Raw genomic sequence first — 26917 nt, forward strand, 5'->3', positions numbered from 1 at the left:
GCAAACAAACAAGCTAAACGCAAAAAAAACTGTGAAATCTCCCCCCTTTTTTTTTTTTTACATTTTCACAAACAGAATCACAGTTTTAAAAATCTGAAGCTATGCATTAAGTCTCTGCATGACAAGAATCTAGTTCTTTCACTTTTACATGTCAGTGATTTTAATGTTGTGGCTGTTCGGTGTCAATGCAACAGGCTTCACGTGTATTCATAATATAATTGCCTTCATAATAAGATGCACTTTTTAAAATTTTAATTAACTGTTTTCCTTAAACCTTTCGGCTCTAGTCTGGACTGACAGTTATAACCACCTCTGCCTTTTGTTTCAGGGCGATTCAGGCCAAGTGAAGCTGACCTTGGTGCAGGACGCCCTGGCCCAGCTCATGAAGACCCAGTTCCCCCTGGAGGAGCTGCTGAGGAGCCCTTTACCTGAAGGAGTGGACCCCCAGCACCTAGAGGTCTACCTGTCCGACCAGGACTTCCAGGTAAACTGGTGCGGCAGCAGCCTGCAGTGACACCTTTCCACCAGCAGGGTGCAGCGTTCACCACATTTTACATTGTGTCTAATAATAAATCCTGAGAGGAACTTTTGTCAGGACTTTAATATTTCATTGTATTTCTCAACTCATTTCTGCATTGTTTCCTCCATAAATAAATCACCACAATTGTGTTTCAGACGATTATGGAAATGAAGAGAGATGAATACGCCTCCCTCCCGAGCTGGAAGCAAATAGATCTGAAGAAAAGCAAAGGGCTGTTTTGTTAGACGTCGAATCTGACTGATGCTCCGGCAAGATGTTTTGGGGACATCATCAACGTGCTGCTGCACAAAGAACTGCTCATAAAAACGTCATAAAAACAAGAAGAAAAATCACTTTTATTTATGTCAAATTAGTGCGTGGACTTTTTATAGGACATGGATTTCTCTGTAGCTACCAGATGGTTCAGAGCTAAAACAACAACAAAAAAAAGACATTTTCCTATGAAACGTAATTGTGTCTGTACAAATCAACGAAAGATTAAAAAAAAATACATGTGGGATTAAAGGAAGGGTATCAGTAACAAACTGTGGGATAAGAATGAGGAAGAAAAAAGGAGTGCTTACAAAAAGATCAATGCTAATAAACAATGTAAACAAACACAAAACGGAAGGCTAAACGTTCTCTAAATGTTTCCTGCTTGATGCATGTCGTTCAGTCTGCACAGAGCTGCAGGCTCACTTCAATTAATCAGATGAAAAAAAATGCTGCTTTTCTTTCCGTACTTCATGATTGTCACCAAAATCTTAGAAATAATCCATGATGTGAGTTTTACAGTCGTGTCTTCGTTTGTGTGCACAACGCTTGATGCTGTGTATGTTGTTGTTGTTGTTGCAGCCGAGGCCGACGTGTTGATGCCTTATTAGGGCTCCTTTGGGATTCAGTGTTAGCTCTGCATGAAGGACCAGATAGACATGCTCCAATAACATCCCTCTGGCCCAGAACAACACTGCATCCTGTATGTACTGTATTCTGAATAAGAAACCCTAAACATCTCTGAATGGAGAAATCATCTGTGTAACACTTAAACCACTGCTCTCTGCTTTGATATTTGTGTATTTTCCTTATTTCTAGTAGTATGAGGATAGAAACCACAGCTCCAGGTGAGTTTTGGCAGCAGATTTTACCCGCTTTTTCCACTTTGCAGTCAGCTGGTGCTGATGGGAATGTCTTTAGTTTTGCAGGAATTTAATCATCAACCAAACTCTTGACAAACTAAAGACCCCCTCTGGTGAAATCAAATGTTTTTCTTTTTTACCTTGCTAACATGAGTATATGGTGTTTTTTTTGTTGTTGTTGTTGTTGTTTTACAGGCTGGTAGATGCACCATGAGCAGAAAAGACCAAAAGCCATGAGTTTAACATGTAACAAATGTAAGGAGCCAATCATGCCAGCCTGCAAAACTGGCCAGACCTGTGTAAAATCGATCATGAATGATTGTTGTCAGACTTGTACTGACTTGATCCCAGCTTGCTCTGATATTCGCATTAAAAACATGAGATCAAGTCAGTTATCAAAGTTGCGCTAAAGCAGTTGCACAGCCTTCAGGGCATGATAGGAAATGCTTTCACCTGACCTAACAGCTGATCGGTTTAGATGTTGGCTCAACAATATGATGGAAACTGTTCGGTTTTGGGCCATTCCTGTCGCTTTGTTTTTTAGAACAATTTCTGCTTGACCAACTCTGATTTATATGAACATTTATCAAAAATACTTGATGCATCAAATAGTTTCTGAGACAAACATTTTTTTTAAATTGCCTGTCGACCCGATTTTTCACACTTTGAAATTTCAGGCTGTGTTGGAGGAACAGTATTTCAGAAACAATTGTTTTATTGCGACTTGCAACAACAAAGGGTTCAGAAAATTGAGTTGAATTACAAGTGAAATTCTGCCGTTTCAATTTGTTTCACTTTTCATGTTCGATTCATTTTTTCCCATATTTCAGAACACATTTGATGTACTTGTCCAATATTGTAGTTTCTGAATGACGTGATGACAAATATTTCTGGAAATTTCAGGCTTTTGTCTTTAATAGTTCCTGAGATAGTGTCGTCCAAACAGCCTCAACTTTAAATGCAAAAAAAAAAATGTCCTGAAAGTAGGTTGACGGGGAAATTTTCAACAAATGTACCTTAGAAAATATTTGATATTTTAAGCGAAAATTTTACAGATACCATTTTAAACATGTAATTTTCTGATTAAAAAAGTTGCTAGCTTATCAGAGATGGTGCAGCAGAATGTTTGAGATGGAGTGACCCTTTTGAGATATTTACATTTTATTAGTCTGATTTTGAAAAACAGAGAAAATGTTGAGTGGTTTATGGATGTTTAGCAGTCAGATTACACATTCCAAACTGCAAATATGTTTTTAGTCAATTGTATATTAACACTGGGCTGATTTAACTCTAGAAGTACTTATCAGCAACATCACAACAGATGTTTTTACCCTGACAAGAAAATCTAACATATCAACAATGAAAGCTTTCATCTTGTATTTCTTTAATGTGTATTTCACTATTTAATGGTGTTTTAAGTATATTCATATCAGAGAGGTGATAAGACGCTGGTTTATGAGAATTCATGTAAAATGGAGGTAGAACGATACACAGATCAGCTGTTAGCAGGCAACATTGTCATAAATAAGAGAGACTGAACTGATTTACACACATGGACAAAATTGTTGGTACCCCTCAGTTAAAGAAGGAAAAACCCACAATTCTCACTGAAATCACTTGAAACTCACAAAAGTAACAATAAATAAAAATTTATTGAAAATTAAATAATCAAAAACAGCCATTACGTTTGAATTGTTGATTAACATAATTATTTAAAAAAAACAAACTAATGAAACAGGCCTGGACAAAAATGATGGTACCTCTATAAAAGATTGAAAACTATTTGACCAGAGTGACATGATTAACTCAGGTGTGTCATTTAATTGACATCACAGGTGTTTCCAAACTCATAATCAGTCAGTCTGCCTATTTAAAGGGAGACAAGTAGTCACCCTGCTGTTTGGTGAAAAGGTGTGTACCACACTGAACATGGACAACAGAAAGCGAAGGAGAGAATTGTCCCAGGACATCCGAAAAAAAAATGATAGACAAACATCTTAAAGGTAAAGGCTATAAGACCATCTCTAAACAGCTTGAAGTTCCTGTGACAACAGTGGCTCATATTATTCAGAAGTTCAAGACCCACGGGACAGTAGCCAACCTCCCTGGACGTGGCCGCAAGAGGAAAATTGATGACAAATTGAAGAGACGGATCGTTGGAATTGTATCCAAAGAGCCCAGAGCAACCTCCAAAGAAATTAAAGGTGAACTCCAAGGCCAAGGTACATCAGTGTCAGATCGCACCATTCGTCGTTGTTTGAGCCAAAGTGGACTTCATGGGAGACGACCAAGGAGGACACCACTGCTGAAAAAAACTCATAAAAAAGCGAGACTGGAATTTGCAAAAATGCATGTTGACAAGCCACAAAGCTTCTGGGAGAATGTCCTTTGGACAGATGAGACCAAACTGGAGCTTTTTGGTAAGGCACATCAACCCTATGTTCATAGACTCAAAAACCAAGCATACGAAGAAAAGAACACTGTCCCTACGGTGAAACATGGAGGAGGCTCAGTAATGTTTTGGGGCTGCTTTGCTGCATCTGGCACAGGGTGTCTTGAAAGTGTGCAAGGTACGATGAAATCTGAAGACTATCAAGGCATTCTGGAGAGAAATGTGCTGCCTAGTGTCAGAAAGCTTGGTCTGTCGCAGGTCATGGGTCTTCCAACAGGACAACCATCCAAAACACACAGCCAAAAACACCCAAGAATGGCTGAGAGAAAAGCGTTGGACTATTCTAAAGTGGCCTTCTATGAGCCCAGATCTGAATCCCATTGAACATATGTGGAAGGAGCTGAAACATGCCATTTGGAGAAGACACCCATCAAACCTGAGACAACTGGAGCTGTTTGCTCATGAGGAGTGGGCCAAAATACCTGTTGACAGCTGCAGAACGCTCATTGACAAATACAGAAATCGTTTAATTGCAGTGATTGCCTCAAAAGGTTGTGCAACAAAATATTAAGTTATGGGTACCATCATTTTTGTCCAGCCCTATTTCATTAGTTTGTTTTTTAAAATAATTATGTTAATCAACAATTCAAAAGTGATGGCTGATTTTGATTATTTAATTTTCAATAAATTTTTATTTATTGTTACTTTTGTGAGTTTCAAGTGATTTCAGTGAGAATTGTGGGTTTTTCCTTCTTTAACTGAGGGGTACCAACAATTTTGTCCACGTGTGTATATGTTGGATAACATTTTTTTTTTTTAAATCTGCTCTTGTCCAGTTTTCAGGTGCAGCTCATCTCCAACCAACCAGATTGTCTTTTTTTTGTTCAGTCTGAACATGTGTGGCTGATAACCAGTTTGGTTATTTGGGATTAGATCAGAGACCAGAGGGGGACTTTAATTTATCTGATATTATAAAGCATCCTGTGGCGAACGCAAACATCTGTGCCAAATTTCATGACAATCCATGATGTCAGGACACATTGAACCCAATGAAAAAGTCAGAGGACCACCAAAGTGTTTGGGATTCATCCTCTCCATCCATGAATGTGTGTTTATAATTTCATACAAATCAGCTGCAGCTGGTGATGAGAAATTAATCTGTGAACTCTTGGACCACATTCCTTGGAAAATGCTGCTACCGGGGAGAAACCAGAGACCAGAAGTGCTTCACACCACTGGAAAATCCTTTTACTGTGATGCTGATTCGGCTAAAACTCACACTGCTGGTCTATAAAACCTCACAGCCCGGTGATTTCTAACAGCGAAGGAGTGTCTGAGGGATGTTTTCTACTATCCATGAGTCACGCTGGTCCCACAAATTGTAAATAAGTCCGGTCAGTCTTCCACTGGTCCACTAAGCCGGAGTCTCTTTGGGTTCGCTGACTAATGGGGGTTATTTTCTTCAGAATGGATTAGCTGACTAAGCCTCCATGTGACTGGTTAGACTGGATTTAGGCCCACCGCTGGGTGATGGCACACTGGAGGAGAAATTTCCAAAGACTCTACAAAAGAAGAATGTTAACCTGAAGCTGCAGCGAATGCAAAACGAGCTCCAGCATTTGTGGTTGCAAATATGATTTTAAAATCGTCCGAGGTTTGTTTGTTTTTTAAATGTGAGATGTGGAAATGGGACCCTGTTTACTGCTCACGAGTGTCCTTGTTAATTTGGCCTGTGTGCTGAGTTTTAAAGCAGAAAATGTGCCTGTTCAATCCATTTTAAAAAGAGGCAGCTGAAGGATAAAACTGGCACATTTTCCCGTCCTGCTGCTGCTGTTTGTTTCTGTGTTTGCTTCAGATGGCCTGTTCTCGCTGAGCGTCGGCTCCAGGTATGCCTCGGTCCGGTTCGGAGGCCAACGCCGCCTCGCGCAAAACCACCATGTGATCTTCAGCGGCGTGCAGCGACTGGTCGATCCAGTCCAGGCTGCCCGACATGTGGCAGGCGTTTCGGGTGACCAGCACAAGATGGCTGACGGAGAGCAGCAGAGCAGTGGCCCTGAAGAAGAGGAGGACAGGAAGACTCAAATGACTTTCTTGTAGCTACTGCTGGATGAGAAACACTTAAAAGAAAAACAAAAACATTTTTTAGCTGCAATATGGAAACAGAACAACCATGAAGGAGAGAGACATGTCTTCTAAACAGTGTGACACAATTTATGTCAGAAAAAGATAAAAGCTAAACTGCTTTGATTATTTATTTTACAAAGTGAAAAAGAATAATGTTCACAACACCAGGGAAAATAGACTCGCTGTACATACGATAACTGCTATACTACTCACAATAATTAGTAGGCATGCTTATTTATTGTGTTCACCCTCTTGTTATCCTCATTTACGGGCATCAAAAAATATTGTTTCCTTGTCTGAAAGAAAATGAAAAATTCAGCAAAACAATTCCCCAAATTTCTGAAAATTTGCAAAACCTTCAGGAAGAAAATTCCAATAATTCCTTAAAAGTTTCCCCTAAAAATTTATTTTATAAAAATCCCCCAGATTTGGGAAGAAAATTCTTGTAATATTTTCAAAAAATGAGTAAAAATCTTCCAAAAAAATCCTTAAGTATTGAAAGTGATGACATAAATATCAGCAAAACTTCCAATATTTTCATTAAGAACATTCACACAAAAAAATCAACCAAAATCCAGCGAATTTCGCTGAATGTTTTGTGAATGAAACATTTCTGAAACATTTCTTTTATTTCCACCAAAAGATTTTCAAAAATTTCCCAAAAATGTGGACATCAGAAGTTTCACTGTGAAAACAGTTTGCTTGGTTTCTTTTTTTTTCCACATTTTCAAACTTTAAAACGGGTCAATTTGACCCGCAGGACGACACGAGGGTTAACGCATGTTCCAGTAAGGAGCATAGAATTTTTCAGAATCTGGTTAGTGCAGACAATTTATTTTTGACAAATTTCTAAGTGAAATATGCAGATTGAGTTGATTTCCCGGGTGGAATTAGAAGTCACACATGATTACTTCAAGTTCTGCCAGACAGTTAAAACTCTGACAATTCTTTCAGTGGTTTTTTAAACAATTTCTGCCTCTAAAAAAATGGTTTAATTATGGCAATTTTGTGCCCACCACTGACACCAATATTAAAAAGCAAATGGTGGCTCGATACTGTATTCTGCACCGTAGTTATTTTACATTTTATTTTCATACTTGTCTCCTATGTGCTGAGTGTAAAAACTGCTGCAGTTACCTGAAAACTCCCTGAAAATTTGTCATGTGACTGTTGGTCACACTCAATAATGGCTTTAAAGATGTGCAAGAAAGCACAGATTTTTTTTTATTTTTTTTTTTTTTTACAGAATCTGGTTAGTGCTTAATTTGGTTATTTTTTAAAATCTAAACTGTAGAATGAGTTTGTTGAAAGTCACACAATTACCTCAGGTTTCACCAAAAAGTTAAATATCTGATGATTCCTTCTGATTTTTACAATTACTGGCTCTGAAAAATGATGTAAGTATGACAATGTTTGTATCCACCAGTGTAATTAATGGTGGGGAAATGGTGCCTCTATGCTATATTCTGCGCTACACTAAACCTAGATTTTTTTATTTGTTTCCATACTTGTCTCCTCTCTGCTCTGTATAAACACTGCTTGCACTTCAACTGAAAACTCTTCAGTTTTTGTCACGTGACTGCTGGTCACAGCTCAGTTACTAGTAACTTCACAGGTGTGCAAAAAAAAAGCAAAGAATTTTTTGTTTTTTTACAGACTGGGGGAAATGTCAATTTTGAAGTTTGAAAGCTGCACATTTGATGATTCTTTGTGTTTTTTTTTTACAGCTCCTGGCTTTGATAAATGGTGTAATTTTGGTGATTTTTTGGAAAGATAGCATGCATTTTAAGTTTTAGAATCTTAAAATCAAGAATAAATACACTCCAAATGGGTATGTGGGACTGAGCAGCGCATGAAAGATTGTATTTAATTTCAGTTTGCAATAATGATGAACAACATCCATTTTGGCTTACGAGGCTTTTCTAGAAGCATTTATTTTCTTGTGACACTCGCTCGTTTGCCTTCCCGTCTCTCTGCGTATCTGCATGATTATTACATTATGGAGAAATCCAGTTGTGTATTCGCTCCCCTCCAGCTCCTCCAGACATCTGACTGATCAATGAAAGTGCATTACCTGGCGTCCAGGAGGATGGGATCCAGAGGAGGATACATGGACCGGACGACGTCATCCACCCTGAGAGAACAATCCGGTCGGTCAGTGTCGGTACCGTGTTGATATAAAGCTGTGATGAGTTGTGTATTTGTTGCGTTACCTCGGACTGATGCGTTTGGCCACGGTGATGATGTCGCTCAGACTGGCTGGAGCTTTGACTTTTGCCCCCGAGCCCATCGTCATGGCAACCAGCTTCTCGGTCAGAGTGTGGCAGATCTGAATGTGGAACCAGCATCGGCCATTTTTTTTTTTTTTCCAAATTACAAACTATACAACAAATTATAACAAAAACTAAATGCCCTGTCAACTTATTTAACAATATAGTTTCAATGAGATGAATAACGATAGATAAAATCCTACAAAGCAAGCGACTCTAGTCAGAAAAATCAACCCGGAACAGTAAAAGTCTTCCTTATCTGCAGTCTAAATTACATCCCTGCAGTTAAGTACCGGAAAGCAAATTCAAACTCGGCTAAAGCAGTAATTAAACACTTGTTACCTTCAGGATGGAGATGCAGTGAGAGACCAAACCACTGTTGGAGGAGAATTGAAAGTTTTCATCAATGACAGAAAGCAGCAAAAGGAGCATCAACATGTAAAACTGTCATTTCACAACAAGGCTGCAACTGATGATCATTTTCTCGATTAATCGATTAGTTTTTTGCTCTATAAAACGCCAGAAAATGGTAAAAAAAAATGTCAACGGTTCCCAAAGCTTTTGTCCACAAGCCAAATATATTCAGTTTACTGTCACAGAGGAGGAAAGAAAGCAGAAAATATTCACATTTAAGATGCTAGAATCAGAGAATTTGGGCTTTTTTGGGGGCGACTTATATAAACTAATGGATTTGTCCTTGCAGCTCTATTCCACAGCGTCACCACTGAGACGTACGAGGCGTCCTCGATCCAGTCCTCGTTTTCCAGGATGGCTTCGATGTGAGGGTTAGTGATGACCACGTCGTCCAGCTCCAGCTCCGAAGGTTCGCTCTGGGTCTCCATGGCTCCGATCAGATCCACTGTGGGTCTGAAACAACAGGACAGATGAGAAAAGACTACACTGGACACCTCAAAGTAAGTATGTGTGGCATTTTACGCAATAATCTCTGTCAAAACTATGACTATAAGCTGAGAAAACAGACAAACTATGTGAATCTCGCCACCCTCATAATCCTATTTAATCTGATTATCTTGTAAAAGTAAACTAGTGTTTTGGAAATCATGGTAAATTCCTGTATTCATGCTCTAGGACAGAAAAGATTAAAGAGCCCATATCATGTATTTCAGGTTTCTCCCTTCAGTGTGGTGTATAGTTGTTTTCTTCTACACGTAAAAGGTCTGCAAACTTACAAAGGGAGTTTTTACCTTCCTGAGAGCTACTTTGATTAAACTTGTGGTCAAAATTTACTACAAATTGTGCCTCAGGTTGCTCTGACATGGGGATAAAACGGCTGTCTTATGTGACGTAGTGGGTTTGAAAAGCGAGTCGTCTCCCACTCGCCGTAACTTTTTGGAAAATAACGGTTAAATACTGTAACAATCAGTTTCTGTATGTGCCTCAAATACAATATGTAGCCGTTCATTAATAGTTAGAGCTCTTTTCTAATTGAGGGAAGCTGATTTTAAAGATAGTAAAGCAAGTTCTAATTTAAATTTTCTTTATTGTTCTATTAGACATCTGCACACTGACAGGCATAGATTGTAGACTGATTCTATAATCCTTTGAAAAAAAATGGTTTATAGTAAAAAAAATTCTATTGAGGTAATTGGAAGTAATTTAAAAAAACATAAAAAAATAAAATACACACACACACGTGTATCACATATAGCAGATTTAAATGACAGTAAAGTGCTAATTTAAATGTTCTTAATTTTTACTTTTGGAATTAATAGCCATATATTGTAGAAAATTTTAATATTAATTTAAATTGTTTTCATTTTTCTAAGGGAAATCTGGACATTTATAGCCATATATTGTTGATTAATTAAATAATTCAATAAACTAACATTCTGTCACTGTTAGAAAAAAGAGAGTGGCATTCAAAAGATGTATTTTAAATGTATTTCCATTGTATTTCATTGATTTTTTCATATTTACAAGATGTTTTCTGATAGTATTCATTTGTAATTCTACTTAAAAGCATAGTTAAGTATCCATAATGTAAAAAGGCAGTATATAGTAAGACATTAAGTGAGGAGGTTAGTGGAGTTCAGTCATAAAGAACATAAAAAGGTGCATATTGTATTTGTAATTTACTCAGTTACAAAAAAAGATCATGAAACAGAATTTGTTTCATGATTTTTTTTTCTCTATTAGACTACACTTAGCTTATCCAAGACAATGTAAACTGGATGTAAACAGTCCAATGCAAATAATCCTGCAGATATTTCAGTGAGTTTTATGCAGGAGCAGAAGTTGCAGAACTCCAAACTAAATAAACTTCCACAGAAATAAAAGCTGCTAGCAGACAAACTTTGTGGCGTTGTGCTGATTCACTGACTTGGAGTCGAAGTGGTGCAGCAGGTCGTGGGGGTGGCAGTATCGGTGTCTGCACACCACCACCAGGGCCACGAAGGAGGCCAGGAAGATGGTGGCCAGAACCCCGATGGCCACGATCACCACCGTCTCCATGGCGACGCCAGCAGAGAGTCCAATCAGGGTCGGCTGATCGTCCAAGCTCAGTCACAAACAGTCGCTCATCTGCTGAGGAGGAGATTAAACGGCGCCTTCAGTCTGATTGGGGAAATTATCGCCACACTTGAAGATGTTTCTGAGGGAATTTTAATTTTTGTTGAAGCACAACGAACCTTTGAACCCTCAGAGAGGTTTCTAAATATGGCACTCCTACAGTGTACACATAAAACTGATCTTTATCTGAGAGCAGGAGGTGAACTTACACTTCATTTGGCTCCTATTTAGCAGAATCAGGGACATTAATACAACAACAAACTGCAAACGTACCTCTTTAATCCTAATAAGTCGATACAAAGTCCACGGCTGGTTAAGACTCACTTTGATTTGCAGTTACACATCTGAACCTGGAAGAGCTCACAAGTTCTGACCTTTTCTTACATTTTCTCTGCTTAAAGCCCTCTCTGACATTTATTAGCTTTATCTACAATTGAATTCAGGTCATATTTATCTTTTGTCTCATAGTGTAAAGTATTTGTGCCCTCTGACCAGTCCAGTTATTTATTAACCGTCCTGACACACCTCGTTGCTGAGTTTGTCTGCAAACTAAGAGAAGCTGTCCGCTCTCTGCACTGTAAAATGTAATTATTTTTACAGACATTTACTGCAAAAAAAAACCCCACAAAAAACAAAACATTTGTTCTGCGTTTTATTACTAAGAGAATATAACTGTAAAATACAGGAAAATAAAATTAATTTTAACAAAGCTGCTGTAAAAGTCAGATTATGTAGCTTTACATCACAAGAATACATCATTTTATAAGATTTTTTTTCTTTGTTTCCATTTTAGAGTCTTGCTTTAGTAAAACAAAACCAAAAAGACAAAAAAGGATTCATTCAAGTAAAGCCTGACAACATCTATTTACGTGTTATATTTTTTATTCATTCATCTTAATAAATACAGAAATAAAGGAAAATAATCATTTAAAAAAACAAAACAAATCGGCAGTCAAACTATGTAACTTTCCATCACAAAAATCCACCATTTTAAAATAAGATTTCTTGAAATTGAAATATTCTTCATTTTTCTCATGGAAATCTGGACATTTACATCCATATGTTGTAGGTTGATTAAATAATTAAAAAACATTATTCTTGCTGTTATTTAAAAGATGGCAACATTCAAAATGGATACTTTAAATGTATTTATGATGTATTTCATTGATTTTTTTCTTATGTTTAGGAGATATTTTAATAGTTTGTAATTCTACTAAAAGAGAAAATATACAGTAAAAATGCAATGCTAGTTATGTGTTAATTCTTGAATTATTTCTTTTATTTTATTTAAGTATACAGCTTTTTTTAAAAAACTTCTTTAAGTACCATGTCAGTAAAATATAATTAATTTCTAATTAGTTGTGATGTTCACAAAGCAGCAGCAGTGCAGTTTTCTCCACATTTTAGCAGCGTGCGGCTGAACTTTCAACATTACAACATTGTAAAGCTGCATTTTTTTAGACGATTATGTGAGATTCTGCCGTGGAATGCTGTAATTCTTTAATCTGATTAATTTGCGTTACGCTCGTCGTATCATACGGGGATTTCTCCTGAATCACAGCTTTTCTGACTCTTGATTCTTTCTCACAGGACGAAGCTTTCTGAAAATCAGAGTTAAAAAATAAATACGTTTGGAGGTTTCAGGGAGCAGAACAGTCGCTCCCACATTCCTCAGCCTCATCTGTGGTAATTCAGAGCAACACCACTGATTTTTACTCAATTTTAAGGGAAGATGTTGTACTTTTAATTAATTTGTTGAAACTTAAGTCTCTAGTTACACTTCACACTTAGATGTTGCATAAGAAATACAATATGCTTAGAAAACAAGGCTAAAAACTGCATGTGAAGATGTGAAAAGAATCTCCAACATTAAAATAAATTAAAAAAATTATATTAAAGCTTACTTATGCTTTTCCTTTAAATGTGCAACTGTGATTGCAGGACTTTGACTCTATTTCTAACCCTCATTATTCGAACTTTCACTGAAAAATCATGTACGGTTTCATGGCTACAAATACATTATTGTACACAAAACCAGAATCAATTAATTCTAAAGAAAAAAGTAAAAGTAAACTAATAGATTTTTGTGGCTTAACGAGGTCAATCCCTGCACTAAAACTTGATTTATCCATTTTTTGTGCACTTTCTGCTATTTCTTCCAACAACAACAAATACAGCACAATAGCAGACAGAAAAACACTGTAAAACCCAAAACTTAAGTGGCTATAAAACTAAAGACGATGAAATTGGTGATAAATACAAGTATTTAAAGCATATATAAACAGAAACCTAAAAGAATCAACAAAATAATTCAGTATTACGTCATTAGAGGAATCAACAAGAGCAATACACCTTAACAAAAGCCCCTGTTCTGCATGAATGACAAACTAAATGTAAGTTTTCCACTACATTATTAATTCCTAAAAGCCATAAAAGTGAAAACACACCCACATTCTCACTTCCTCAAAGTTAACAAACAAGTCAGACTGAATTTTTTGTGTATTTTGTCCGACTATTTTAACATCTAAAAGTTGCATATAATGTTTAAATCCTGTTAAACTTCGTTAAACTCTTCTAAAGTTGAACCGAAACCACTTTTTACTCGAAAGAACCCGTTTTTCAGTCACTTACCTCCACATTTTGTCCTTTTTAGTCGATTTCTTGAAGGAGACAAAACACTCTTCGCTCCTCCAGCGGGAGCGCGGAGACGGCACCGACATCTCCGGACCTGCTCGTGAACGCGCCCAGCAGCAGCAGCAGCGGCCGGTAAAGGCTCCGGTAGAAGCGGATCCGTGGCTGTCGGTGATGACAGATCACCGGACTTTGCTTTCTCTCTCACCTCCCAGTGCGCGCCCCGCAGCTTTGTGTGCGGCCACGCGCCCCTTGAAGGCAGCTGCGTGTGCGTAAAGCGCGCTCCCGCTGCCAGAGAGAAACGTGTTTGTTCAGTTTCCGGTAGGTGGCGTCACCTCACTGCTGTATGTTGTAGTCACAGAGTGGAAGTAAAGAGTCAGAGGTGTACTTGTACACAACAGTACTCAAGTAAATGTACTTAATTACCCTATAAAACACAGTTTAGTGCAAAAATAGTATTTTATTAAATCCACTTATTTGGTAACTTCAATTTTTTTCGACATTTTTATGCAGAATGACCGACTTTACAATAATTTATATCACCGGATGCTAAATATTCTTGCATTAATGTACATGAATTAATTATGTATTAATAAGTGGAATGATGAATCTGTCAAATTGCCTCCAGTAAGGTTTTTATTAATGTGTTTACTGGTTGTCTACATTAAATGTGTACTTTTCATTATTAACTTGAGTCTACGAAGCAACCAGTAACTAGAAATATTGAATAAAAATAGTGGTATAAAGTGCAGTATTTAAATTTTAGTATGAAGTGGTAGAAAATTACACAAATAAAGCACCATAAAAGTGCAGTTTTGTACCACCAAATGATAATTATTTTTGCGGTGTGTACATAAATTTATTATTTATTAATTAGTGGAATGACGAAACACTGTAAAGTTGCTGCTGATGAACTTTTGCTCAAGTTTTAATTTTTTACTGGTTATCTGATCTTTTTTCACCTATGTGATTAATGTATTTCAATTTCAACATTTTTTATAAAATCTATATTTTGCATTCCAAGCTTGAATCTGCAAAGAAACCATTGACTAAATGTATAAATATAAAATGAAATATTTGTTTTTAATATAATGTAGCAAAAAATAAAGTACAAGTACCTTAAAAGTGTAGTTTTGTGCCATACATCACTGAAGTAAATATACTTGATTACTTTCAGCTTCACATTTTAGTACACAAACAGTACTGGAGTAAATGTACTTAACTATTATCTTCACTTCCTCCCAGAAAATAAATATAAATAACAAATACAGTACTTGCACAGGTTTTCGCCAATGTTTTATTATATATACAAAAAGTCAAATATTAAAATTTCACTTCATATTAATTTAATATCTCCATTTACTTTGCAGATCCAGCTATTTAATGTAGAATATAAATACAAAAAAATACAAATCAATCAATGACATTGTAATTTTAGATACACCAAAATAAAACAAGGAAATGAATAGATTAAAATAAAATAGATTAAATGCACATTAATGCAAAAAAAATCATGCAGTAATATAAATTAGTTTAAAATTGGCGATTCTGCATGAACGTTTTTAACTAATTAAGTACATTTACTTAAGAACTGTTCTATGTAAAAGTACAGTTTTAGGTACTTTGTACTTTACACAAAATTGGAAATATTGTACTTTATTCTCCTAAATTTATTCCACATCAGTCGTTACTTAGCAAATTCAGCTCATTAATGCTAAAATATAAATTCTGTAAAAATAAATAAAACATTAAAAAATCTTTATATATTATAAGTAAAGAGAAGATGAGAATAAAAACATCAAATACAACTAGATTGGCCTTTATCAGCTGCAACAATACAGTGCAGCACACCAACATAGATAAATGCATAAAGCTATCTTGTGCACATTAATAAACAATATACTAAAACTGGTAGAACTGCAACGATTAATCAATTAGTTGTCAGTTATTAAATTAATCACCAACTATACTTTGATAGTTGTTTAATGACTTTGAGTAATTTTTTGAGAAAAAAATGTCAAAATGGGGCTGCACAGTGATGTAGTGGTTAGCACTTTCGCCTTGCAGCAAGAGGATCCCTGGTTCAAATCCCGGGGTGGGCCTGGGATCTTTCTGCATGGAGTTTGCATGTTCTCCCTGTCCATGCGTGGGTTTTCTCCGGGTACTCCGGCTTCCTCCCACAGTCCAAAAATATGCTGAGGTTAATTGATGATTCTAAATTGTCTTTTGGTGTGAATGTGAGTGTGATTGTTTGTCTGTATATGTAGCCCTGTGACAGACTGGTGACCTGTCCAGGGTGTCCCCTGCCTTCGCCTGAGTCAGCTGGGATAGACTCCAGCACCCCCCGCGACCCTAGTGAGGATAAAGCGGTGTATAGAGAATGGATGGATGTCAAAATGTTCTCACTGCAGTGAACATTTTGATGGTTTTAAATTCAACTGTCATTTTAGAGCCTTTCTGTGAGACACAGTTTGACTATGATGGCAAGAGCAGCTCAGGTGTAGCTAATAGCATTAATTAAAGTTGGCTCCTGTCCTCGTTCTATTGTCCAGACAAACAAACATGGAACAGCCAACCAAAACGCAGCCCTAATCAGTGTAATTAAGGGCACCTGTGTTTGTCCGCAGATTTTAGCCGTTTCATGTTAAAATGGAGGGGAAAAAAAGGTTTGTTTTCAGCTCCGAAAGAGACGGTTTCACCACAGCTTATGTAATATGCATTGTTCTTGCACTGAAATGAACTGTTACTATGAGGGTTTAGGAGCTTGGTTGTCATGGATAGTGCAAGTTTCCAGCTTTTCCACTGAGAAATCAGCATCACCTGTTGAAGAGTGAAGCAGTAAGTGGTATGTTTTGAAAAGTAATTAGATTTTGGGTTTAGATTGTTTGTTTTTAAAGGTAAAGAATGACATTTAATGCTCAATTTTTAAGCCAACATGCATTAGGAGTCCTTGAAATGCTCAGAATGAAAACCAATAGAAGACCGAATGAAGGTTTTGTTACTCCTTTTGGCTTCTTTTTGAATTTATACATGTGCTTTTGTATTAATAGCAACATTTCCTCAAGTATATTCTGTTAACTAGCCCTGCTTTGGCATATTATTTGCTAGATGTGTTGGTCCTGTTGCTGTATGCCAGTTTCTGAATATTTTTGATCTTTTTAAAGCTGTTTTTTTTTTTTTCTCATTTGCAATTTTTAAACGTACCTCCCACCCTCAGTCTACTATAAAATGTTTTCATTTATTTTTTCTTCATGTATTTGTTTTGTATTTTTGGTCAGTTAAAGCTGCTTTATCTGACTTTGAATTTAAAAAAACTGTATCTGGAAAGGGATATATGCGTTTTTCCTTCATAAATTTACAATTTTACCATTTCTTTTATTCAAGCTGATTTATTATAGGCTCTTTATTTTATTTTCTGGCTTGTGCAGTTAAAGATCCACAAGTGGGATGTTGTTTGATAAATGTGTCTGCTGGTGACGCTACAGTGATATAATGAGAACTTCAAATCGACTTCTGAGAGCATCTTGAGTTAAGATGGGTTTTGTTAGCTGCTGTGAATGTTCTTCTGAAAGGCATATTCATGTTTTTAACAGTTTGAAATGTTAAAAACCACTTTACAGTTATGAGAAAGGGATGAATGTGGAAAGAAGTGACTGTGGTTTGCTTATAAAGTGACCATTTCTTTATCTTTCGCAGAGCTTTCAGTCCATGCATGTGTGAAGAACTGAAGGCTGGTTTCCCTTAAAGACCTGCAGAAGAATCATCAGAGGTATGACTCCTGTGTTTTCACTCCGTATGAAACCATCTTGGAGTGTAAAACTGTGGCTTCCTGTCTGCTGTCCCAGTTAATCCACGTCTGCCGCACCACAGTTCTGTACTGTTCCTCGTACATTAATGTCCCACATCCACTCTTCCCTGCTCGCTCTGCTTTGCTTGAGCGGATCCATACCATCAGCAGAGATAATTATCCTCTTTCCAACTCCAGAATCCCACATAAAAGCGTCGCAACTCTGCACAGAGTCTGCAAAAAGCTGCTTAATGTCTGAGCAATCCTGTCAATCACAACGAAGCATCATTAGGTGCTGCATTCTGTCTTTGAAGTTTTTTCCAACAAGAGCACACTGGTCTGGCATTTAGCTGAAATACATATTTCTATATTTTTGGACCGAGAGCAGCAGTATGGATTTTACAGTTTCACTCAACTATTTTTTTCCCCACTCATCTTGCAGTCATTTGTGTGTTTGCAGCTCAGCAGCCCACAGAAACACAAACACTCTCCACCTTGCCTGAAGGTAGCCGGTTACCTTTCTTCTCATCTAAGTGACATTTGGATCTTTTTCTTTCTTTTATTCAATAGATGGAAAGAGAGTAGGGAAATGACCTGCAGCAAACGGTCCGGTCAACTGGGACTCAAACCAGGAACTCTGTGTGTTTTTTGTGCCCCGACATCTTTATCTTAAAGTTTACTGAGCCTCTTCTGCTCTGTTCACCTATGCAGCTCTTATGGTTCATCGACAGGCAGCGAGCTTTGAAGTGGCTCCAGTTAACCGGCACACAAACGTTATCCAGTCACTGCGTTGAGCTGCTGCAGAGCTAATCAGCCGCTAACAGTCGATTCTCCTGAAGACTGACCTGCTAAGCTGTAATTGAACTATTAACTGTCTTCGGTGCTTTGGAGGTGGCTTTCAAAGTCCGGCGGCTGCATCGGAATTGCTTTGACTTTATCCAGAGTTAACGGAAAATTAAACGTAAATTGGTCAAACCGGTGGACAAAATAGCAGTAAAGATGAGCTCCTAGCAGTTTGAGATTCTAACTGAAAATTTGTGATTTTTCCTTGGGTTTTTACAGCATGGCGGCAGAATTTATTGTATTTGCCACTGAGAAACAAACAGTTTTGTCATTCAGGTAGGAAACTAGTGAAATTTTGTGAAACTACCATCAGAATATTCAAAGGGTTTGGCAGCAGAGTGGTCTAACACACTTTCAAGAGTTTTGTGTTTTCAAGAATGGTCTAACATTCGATACACCACTGTAATGCTGTATTTGGGTTGTTGATAGACCACTCTGTATCTAAAATTTAGACCATAAAGTAACTAACTCTACAAAAATTATTTAAAAAAAAACTCAGTTCAGCTTTTCTATGGGTCAGACCGCTCTGCTTCTACCCCCCTCATTTGAAGTTTCCCAATCAAGAAAGACTATAACATGCAACATGGACGAGGAAAACCCAATGTAATATATCTTACAGTACTGGCATTACTTTTACACTGAACAGCAGAATATTTTCTCTTTAAGTAAAATTTAAAACTATCAGTTTAGATTTACTATATTAAAAAAAAAAACAGACTACAGAGTGGAAACTCAATGCAGCAAAAGTCAGTGCAAATTTCATTACTGAGATTCTAATCTTTTTCTTGTACACTCCTATATTTTTGGTAACTGACTGAATCCTCCTCGGCATGGAAGAAACCACATTTCTGCAGATGTGTTCTGCCATTCTTCAGGGATTATTTCTTTCAGCTGCTCTTTGCTGCAGGGGTCGTGTTGCTCTGCCTTTCTCCTTAAAACACCCCAAAAGTGTTCTTTTGGATTCAGGCCAGACAACATGCTTTAGAAGCTCTTCTTTCGTATTGACTTTGTGTTTTGGAAGGTTATGCTGGAATATCCCTGTTCTTCAAGCTTCTGCAGACTGGGACTGCAGACCTTGTCAGCCAGTATTTTGGTTTATCCACAGAGACTCATCTTTAAATATCATCTCCCCAAAACCTTTTGCACTCATGTAGCCTCAAATCGTCACACTCCCACCTCTGTTCTTCACTGTCAGAACCATGCATTCACTGTGGTAGTACTTCAGCAATCTTAGTGTAGTGTTGAAGAATAAGCAAGCTATTTTTCTTGGATGTTATGCACTTGTCCTTGATACTGAGTTGACAGAAACCATGATTCCCATTGATAACTCTTTATACAAAATCTAAAGAACATGTTTGTCATTGTAGAAGGACGACCACTGCAGCTCTGATTAGTGGTACTATAGCTTGTCTGTAACTCCTGATTAATGCTGCAACTGTGTTTTCCCAAAATTTGTTGATCTTCCTGTATTCTTTTCCATTTTTGTGAAGGTCCAGAATTTAATTCTTTATTTCTATTTTCATTTCCTCTTTCCATGTTGAGCCATGGCATGAAGATAGACACAGAACATAGATCTAACACTGAGAAAGTTTTGTTCACAGCTCATTTTATGCCTTTATGGTAACTGGAAATCACACATGTACTCGATTTTTAGTTTGATTACAGGTTTTCCAACTGGTGCCAGTGATTTTGGGTGTATTCACTTATGTTACATTGTGTTTCCATTTTGGGGCCTGTATCTTCAATGTAGTTTCTCTGAAGAATCTGGTTTTGATTGCTCATAAGGGGAAATGCTTTATTTGTAAGCTTACGAGGGAGTGCAATTTTAACTTGTTTGAGAATTTAGGGACAATGCACAGAGGTGTTCTCTGTTCTGTTGCATTCTGTTTGCAGCAGGTTTACAGAAGCAGCCATTACTCCGTTGTCAGTGAGTTGGCAGGTTTGCCTTCTGTCCGTAATCAGAACCAATGGACTGTATCAAAACAAATCTCCACCTGTTACCATTTCCTGAACATGTACGAGACAAACTGGCGCACCAGCTGCCGTCGACTGTAGGTAGTAAAAGGCCTCAAGCGTGCTCCTCCCAACATGAACGCATTCATGAAGACAAAAGACGCCATTAGTCCACATCTTTCTGGTTTCTGTCCTTCAACTCTCAACAGAAATGGAAACTGAGGATCGTCGCGGGTGCTTTAGACTGTCTAGCTTTTAGCTGATCGATGCATGTTCGTTTACAGTCCCTGTGGCCTTTCGTGACATTTGTGGCCTCATGCAGCTGTGCAGGCAACGCAATGGAGGGATGTTAAGTGTGTATCAGTGAGTAGGAGGGGGATCTGTCTTTCCTTAATAGATCGCTGAGGGTGGCCTTTGAGAAGCTGTGGCTCTGAAGCAGCACCACGGTGATTTATCTGATCCTTGCTGTCTCTTAATCAGAAAACGGTGGGAAACATTTTTCACCGTCTCTGCTTGACAACAGTCTTTGTGTCTGACGCTTGATGTTGACAGACTGGCAGCCTGTACAAATACGCTCAGCCTCCCAGGCAGGTGTGGCCGTTTAAGCAGAAAATCAATGGTCTTTGGCAATTTCTTGCTGTTATCTCACATTATTTCATTCAGATTAAGTTCAGTTCCCTCATAAACAGCTATATATTAAATCTGTGGTTTGATCCTTCAGATGTAATTAAATTTTTCTTCCTCTTTGCTCGACTACATTCTCTTCCTCATATTGTCCCACATGAATTGAGGTATCCCTTCATCAGAGCCGATGCAAGAAAATGAGAAGATTTGCTCGCAACAATATATGGGAGAATATTGCTGTCCGGTCTGCAGGGAGAATTGTTGTTTTTGAAGCCTATGTACCCCCATTGTATTCTCTGCCCATCTTATGTAGTTTGTGGAGGCGGTTATGCTTCCCAGATTTTAAAAAAATCTCTTGTTTTCTCTGTTTTATCAGAACTCTGAAGCTGGAGGCAAACCATGACAACACCATCTGTACAAGAAATGTAGGGAAAGCATAAAAACAACTCTGACATACTGGGAATGAGGCTTTTCTTCCAGCGAAGATGTGGTGCAGAAGGTAAGAGATGAAAGTACAAACCTGAACAGAAACTTTTTATTTCATGCATGTTAGATTAAAACACAAATACTTTCCCCATGACCTGAAGTGTGGTCTAAGAGTGTTTAGGTTGCAGCTTGCATACAAAACATCCCCTTGTGTTTTTACTTGTAGTTTTACACCTTGAGCTTGATCATACATCAAATGTGAAGCTGCATTAAGCTTCAATGAACACATATGCCTTCATAAACCAGTAAATAGGGATTCAAGCACAGTGTGAGATGAATAGTTTGATGGCAAAAGTGCTCAAGTTGTGCCAGAAAAAGCTTCTTTTTTTTTTTTTCTTCTCCCACCTGTATTGTGAACACAATGAGGACTGAGTGCATTTGCGGCTGGTTTATTTTTTACTGTCACACTGGGATTTTCAGTCTAAACTTGTGGTTCTTTCAGCTGAATGAGGCGGTGTATTGATTGCAGTCAAAGGTTTCAGCCCTGAGCTTTTACTCATAGTCAGGTCTTGGTTTCGTCTGGAAAAAATCACTCACCAGCAGGGATGGAGAACAGCTATGGCAGATGTTTTTGGCCACCTGGGGGCAGCAGAAATGAATTGTGAACACAGAATTTACTCACATTTAATCTTGAATGGCAAACTTGTCAGTAAACAGTTGTTTGTTTACACATCCAGCTGTTATGGAACAAGATGATGGCAGTAATTTGAGTTGTTTCTGGTTGGGTAAAGCATATGCATCCAATATTGAATCTCTTTCACTTACTGGGCAAATATTTGACCCTCGTACTACCGAATGCTCCACTACGTTCACCAGCTATGTCTATCTGCAGTTTAGTGCTGGTCTTTTAGAGCTAACCTCTTTTTTTTTTGGCCTTTTTTTTAAATTGTAAATTGCTGTGAACATAAACAGTACAAGTTGCTGGTTGCTGTCTGTTTCGGTGTTCCAGCATGTTTGGAGGATTTGTAAGGCTGTGTACCGACTAATCATTTGTTGAACATCTTTAATGTGCTTACTTTAGCAAAAGATGTGGGATTCTCTGTCAAAGCCTTAAAGTCTGTGCAAGTTGGTAGACAGTCTTTCTGTCCATTCTCTGTAGGACTCGGCTGGTCCTGGTTGGTTTTAGATTAGATAAATTTGGTATAATTAAAGTAAAAGTTGCTGCTGCAGTCCTAGATTTTATAATATTGCTTCTAAAGCCCTCAGTCGTTAAGAGAAGCATCCAGCTGAGCACATTATATCCCTAATACATTGCGTATGAGTCATCTCAAATCTGAGAGTTTCCTCTCGGCTGTTGGTGGTGCTGCTGGTCACAATACAAAATAATGGAGGCTATTTTCACATAGTTAACTAGGCAGAGCTATCTCCACAGTGCTGGCAACACCTGAGAATGGTCTGACTATGCCTAATTGTCATTCTAACACTCTAGCTTGTTTTTATTTCTTGAAATTCATGATAATTCTGTTAGGGCGCTGCTAAGCCAGGATGCAGTGATGGTGCCCCAGAAACATCCAAATATTGCATTGTTTAAAAATGTAACATGTAGATTACAGAAAAAAGAGAAATATACAGTATATAAACTGCACTCCAGAAATGGCAGACTTTTACCCAAAATCTACATCCAGGAAGTCTGACTTGTAGTCTTTCGTTACAAACTGAATGAGACTGCTCTTTGGACCAATCATGCTCTAAAGCCATGTTCAGACTGCCACCAGAAATCCACATTTTTGACATTTCCAGATTAATTTTAGAAAGTCTAAATGGCAAATGACACACAGTTGGTTTGAAATGCAGTGTCTTGATGCTCTGGACAATGGAATTGAATTTTGTCTTTTGTATCACTTGCAATGCAATAACACAGTGCTGAGCAGAATCTATCCAAGCAAAACAACCATCCATGGACAGACTCCAAATTAAACTGTCTACTTTCACTTTGTGGGGATGATTCTGCATAGTCGAAGCTGGGAGGAACCTGCTTCATGACTAACATAGCTATGTAGTTGCTACCATATAGGTTGGTAACAAATATGATCTGATTTTTTTTTTTTAAAAAGACATGTGAACAGTCTGTCCTAAAGCCTTAATTTGAGAAACAAATTGAATTGGAAAGTCAAAAAGTATTTGGCATCAGAAGACCAAAAAAGTTGAGTAGAAGCAAAGAAATGGCAGCAAAAAACAGCTCTACACAATCTTAAAACTCCTACATTGAATCTTTTGTTGCTTGGATTAAATTACACATTATGAAGCTTTCCCTATTGTAAAAATCGAAGGAGACTCCTGCACGTCCTGCTATTCCTCCCCAGTATATGTGACGTACATTGTTAAAGGAAGTTCTTGTATGCAGAAAGCATGAGTATATATTGAACAGATTCAATGGTTTGTTCATTGTGAGTTTCCTCAATGTCACAACAATGTAGCAGCAGCAGCAGAAGTGTTTTGTATATCTTCAGGGTTTATAATGTTTGAGGCTCATGACACAACCGATGACGGTGAAGAACTGAATCACTGGCATGTTTCATAAATGGATGAATCTGAATGGATCAGCTGCTGAATATGCTTTCTGGGTATGCAGAACATTTCCACTTCTGAGTGCCACTTTTGATGCAGTTTTGCCTTTAGTGACCCTGTTTTATAAGACCTGTACTGCTCATGAGATTCTGGCCTTTCAACTTTTTAAAAAGCCAATTTTCTGTAAAGAGCGACTTAAAAATCTCTTCACTTTTGGAACGCGCCTCAGAAAAGTCCAAAGGAAAAACTGGAGTTTCTGTGAATGTTCCCGGCTTTACTCCAGGGATCTCCAATCCCTGCGACTCCAGGGGCTTACATGGCTTTCTGTTTTCTAAGCAGCTGGAATTGCGGGAAGCTCACTGTGACGGAGGCCGATACAATGGGGCTGGGTGGGGTGGGCTCTGATAAAGGGTGGAGGATGAGGACGCACAAATGTCCTTGAGAATCAAAGAATGAAGCCGGCTTTCATCCAAACAGCTCTGCTTCTTTATTTCGCTCATGCTGGTCTCCTCAGTCAAATCCTTTTGCTTGGCAGGAAAACAAACAGTGAATGTTTTGCTTTTTGTGGCAGATTATGGGATGGTGTCGGCTATTAAAGAATCCCTGTACATGTGGATTATGTGCATGGCTGAATTAGCAACACAACCATCTGAATTGATCTGTAAATAAACTTAAGTTCTTCACATCACAAAAAGCAAGACTTATCTTATATGATCAGTTTAGTGATGCTCAACAACATCCACTACAGCTTCATCTATTGACTGTTGGTAGCCAATCATGATTAGTGATGACTAACTAATCATTTGTTTAACGTCTTCTTTAGTGTGTTTATTTGAACAAAAGATAAGATTCTTTTTGACTGTCAAAGCTTTAAAATCGGTCCATCTGAGCCATCTAAGATGTCTTCTCGTACTTTAACTGATAGTGAACTTGCTCCTTCTTCTGGGTTATTCCTCAACCTTCTGCTCGAGAGCCTCTAGATTCACTCATGTTCTGGGTGTTTAGTTGTCAGTTTGTGCTTCGGCTTGGTTGGATTTGTGCCTTTTGGTTAAAAGCCACCAAAGACTGGTTCTATACCGTGGGCTGCCATCGCTGCATTCATTTACATTAAGTAGAGGAAGTATCGCATTTAAGTTGGGCTGGAAGTTGGGTTGTTTTCTGGGCATCAATCGGTGATGATGATCTTCAATTCAAGAAGGTTTCTACGGCAACCAGAGTTACAGACCAGAATATTTATCATCTTGAAGTTAGTGAGGAAATACCACAATAGTATTCTTGTTTTATTGGTAGAGCAAGCGTTTTTTTTGTTTTTTTTTTTAATGAGAATAAATGTCTTTTTTGAGTCGCACCACAGATTTGTGATAATTTTCTGCAGCTTCATTGATATGAGTGATTTTTTTAAAATTAATTTTCCTGTTTAATTCATTTCAAAAGTTTCAAGACTCCTGAGAAGTGTCTTACCTTGCAAAAACACATTTATTCATGACATTCCAGTGCTGCACTATCATCAGGCCTTTGTCATTTGATTCTTGGTTATAAATATAGATTAAAATCAAGGTAACTTGTAAAACGGTAAATGTGCTAAACCAACTCTGCCGCCAACAAGTCACCCTCCTCAACGAATAAACAAATATGCCTCAAAAAGAGTGACATGTTTGTTTACAAGAAGATGCACTGCTAAAAGTCTCACCAGTTCCTCTAAATGAGAAATGGTAAGAATCTGTGATATTCAAATCTGACTCACTGGATGCTTGTTTCAGTAAAAAACTGAATTAAAGTAATTCTCCCAGTGTTGTTGTGCTGTTATGATTGGCCTCCAATGCGTTCAGGCTTCCTGCTCTGCTCAGTCATCTGTGACGCAAGCCTCAGCACTTCAACGTAACCAGCAGAAAATTCACTCCACATTAGCGCAGCTTACAGACAATATAATTCACTTTTCACTTGTCATGGGAGGTTTTTCTAAATTAGTGCTTTCTGAGATTCTTGCTGTAGCCTCCCTTTAACCCTCATGTTGTCCTGTGGGTCAAATTGACCTGTTTGAAAATGTGGAAAAAATATATTTTCACAATGAAACTTCTGATGTCCACATTTTCAACATTTTTGAAAAAATTTTTTGGTGGGGAAAAAAATGCTAAAATAATGTTTAACATTGACAAAAAAAAATCAACCAAAATCCAGTGAATTTTGCTGGATTTTGGTTGGGTTTTTTTTGTGAATTTTTATGTGTGTGTGTGTGTGTGTGTATATATATATATATATATATATATATATATGTGTGTGTGTGTAATCACTTTAAATATTTTTTGGAAGATTTGTACTCATTTTTTGAAAACATAAGAATTTAATTGCCACATTTGGGTGATTTAAGAAAAAAAGTTAATGGAAATTTTTAAGGAATTATTGGAATTTTCTTCCTGACAATTTTGCAAATTTTCAGAAATTTTGAGAATTTCTTGGCTGAATTTTTGGATTTTTTTCAGACAAGGAAACAATATTTTTTGGTGTCTGTAAATGAAGACAACAAGAGGGTTAATATTATTATGGGCTGCACGGTTCCTGAGAGCCAGAGGCAGCGCTGTCCAGATTTGAGTTTGAAATCGGTCTCAACCGAGAGCAGCCATAGAATATCTGACTAGACCGAAATTATAGCAGATTCATCCTTGAAATGAACTTTAGTTTAGCGTCATGCGAAGCCTCCGGCCCTCAGTGTCCATGTGCTCCACCTCTGTTCCCTCTGACTCCAAATAAGGACTCTGGCTCACAGGCAGAAATGTTTCTTTATATTGTTAGCAAACAGATAAGACATCTGTCTACTCTTTTTGCCAATTAGCAAATTTATTCCGGTGAATTCCGGGAACATTTTGCCTTTTTCTCTGGAGGTTTTCTGTTGTTACACAGAGCAGCTCGCATAGAAACTGGCACAAGTGACAAATGAATATTCTGCTCTGGGATCTGAGCGCTTGTTTCTCATTTATCTTTCTCGCTCTATTTCTGCGTCCACTTATCATTTCTGATGATATTGCTCCTATTCTGTAATCCTCCCAACATTTCTAATTTAATTGAATCATGTTTGATTTAAGGGATTACTCCCCTCTCGATTTCTTATCGCGGCAC

At 37.7% G+C, this 26917-nt stretch overlaps 2 protein-coding genes across 4 annotated transcripts in view; one reads left to right on the top strand and one right to left on the bottom strand.

Moving 5' to 3' along the window:
• Positions 1 to 1128, top strand: part of svilc (supervillin c) — a 34120-nt gene extending 32992 nt beyond the window's left edge. For both annotated transcript variants that reach the window (XM_051941016.1, XM_051941015.1), the window contains exons 32-33: positions 329 to 484; positions 676 to 1128. In XM_051941016.1, the coding sequence (XP_051796976.1) occupies positions 329 to 484; positions 676 to 765 (246 nt within the window). In that variant the 3' untranslated portion in view covers positions 766 to 1128. The remainder of the gene's footprint in view (positions 1 to 328; positions 485 to 675) is intronic.
• Positions 1129 to 4814: 3686 nt separating this feature from the next.
• On the bottom strand, positions 4815 to 13854 carry tmem98 (transmembrane protein 98). Of its 2 annotated transcripts, none has more exons than XM_022221549.2 (7): positions 13603 to 13854; positions 10784 to 10983; positions 9178 to 9309; positions 8785 to 8818; positions 8386 to 8501; positions 8247 to 8306; positions 4815 to 6101 (listed from the first exon to the last, which is right to left on the bottom strand). In XM_022221549.2, exons 2-7 carry the CDS (start codon positions 10912 to 10914, stop codon positions 5900 to 5902), a joined length of 675 nt encoding a protein of 224 aa, XP_022077241.1. In that variant the 5' UTR covers positions 10915 to 10983; positions 13603 to 13854; the 3' UTR covers positions 4815 to 5899. The 2 variants fall into 2 exon arrangements, with proteins under 2 accessions (XP_022077241.1, XP_022077240.1); XM_022221548.2 differs by having other exon boundaries at positions 10784 to 10986.
• Between the last annotated feature and the right edge of the window lie 13063 nt (positions 13855 to 26917).

This window comes from Acanthochromis polyacanthus, chromosome 21 (genome assembly GCF_021347895.1).
Source record: "Acanthochromis polyacanthus isolate Apoly-LR-REF ecotype Palm Island chromosome 21, KAUST_Apoly_ChrSc, whole genome shotgun sequence".
Lineage (NCBI taxonomy): Eukaryota > Metazoa > Chordata > Actinopteri > Pomacentridae > Acanthochromis > Acanthochromis polyacanthus.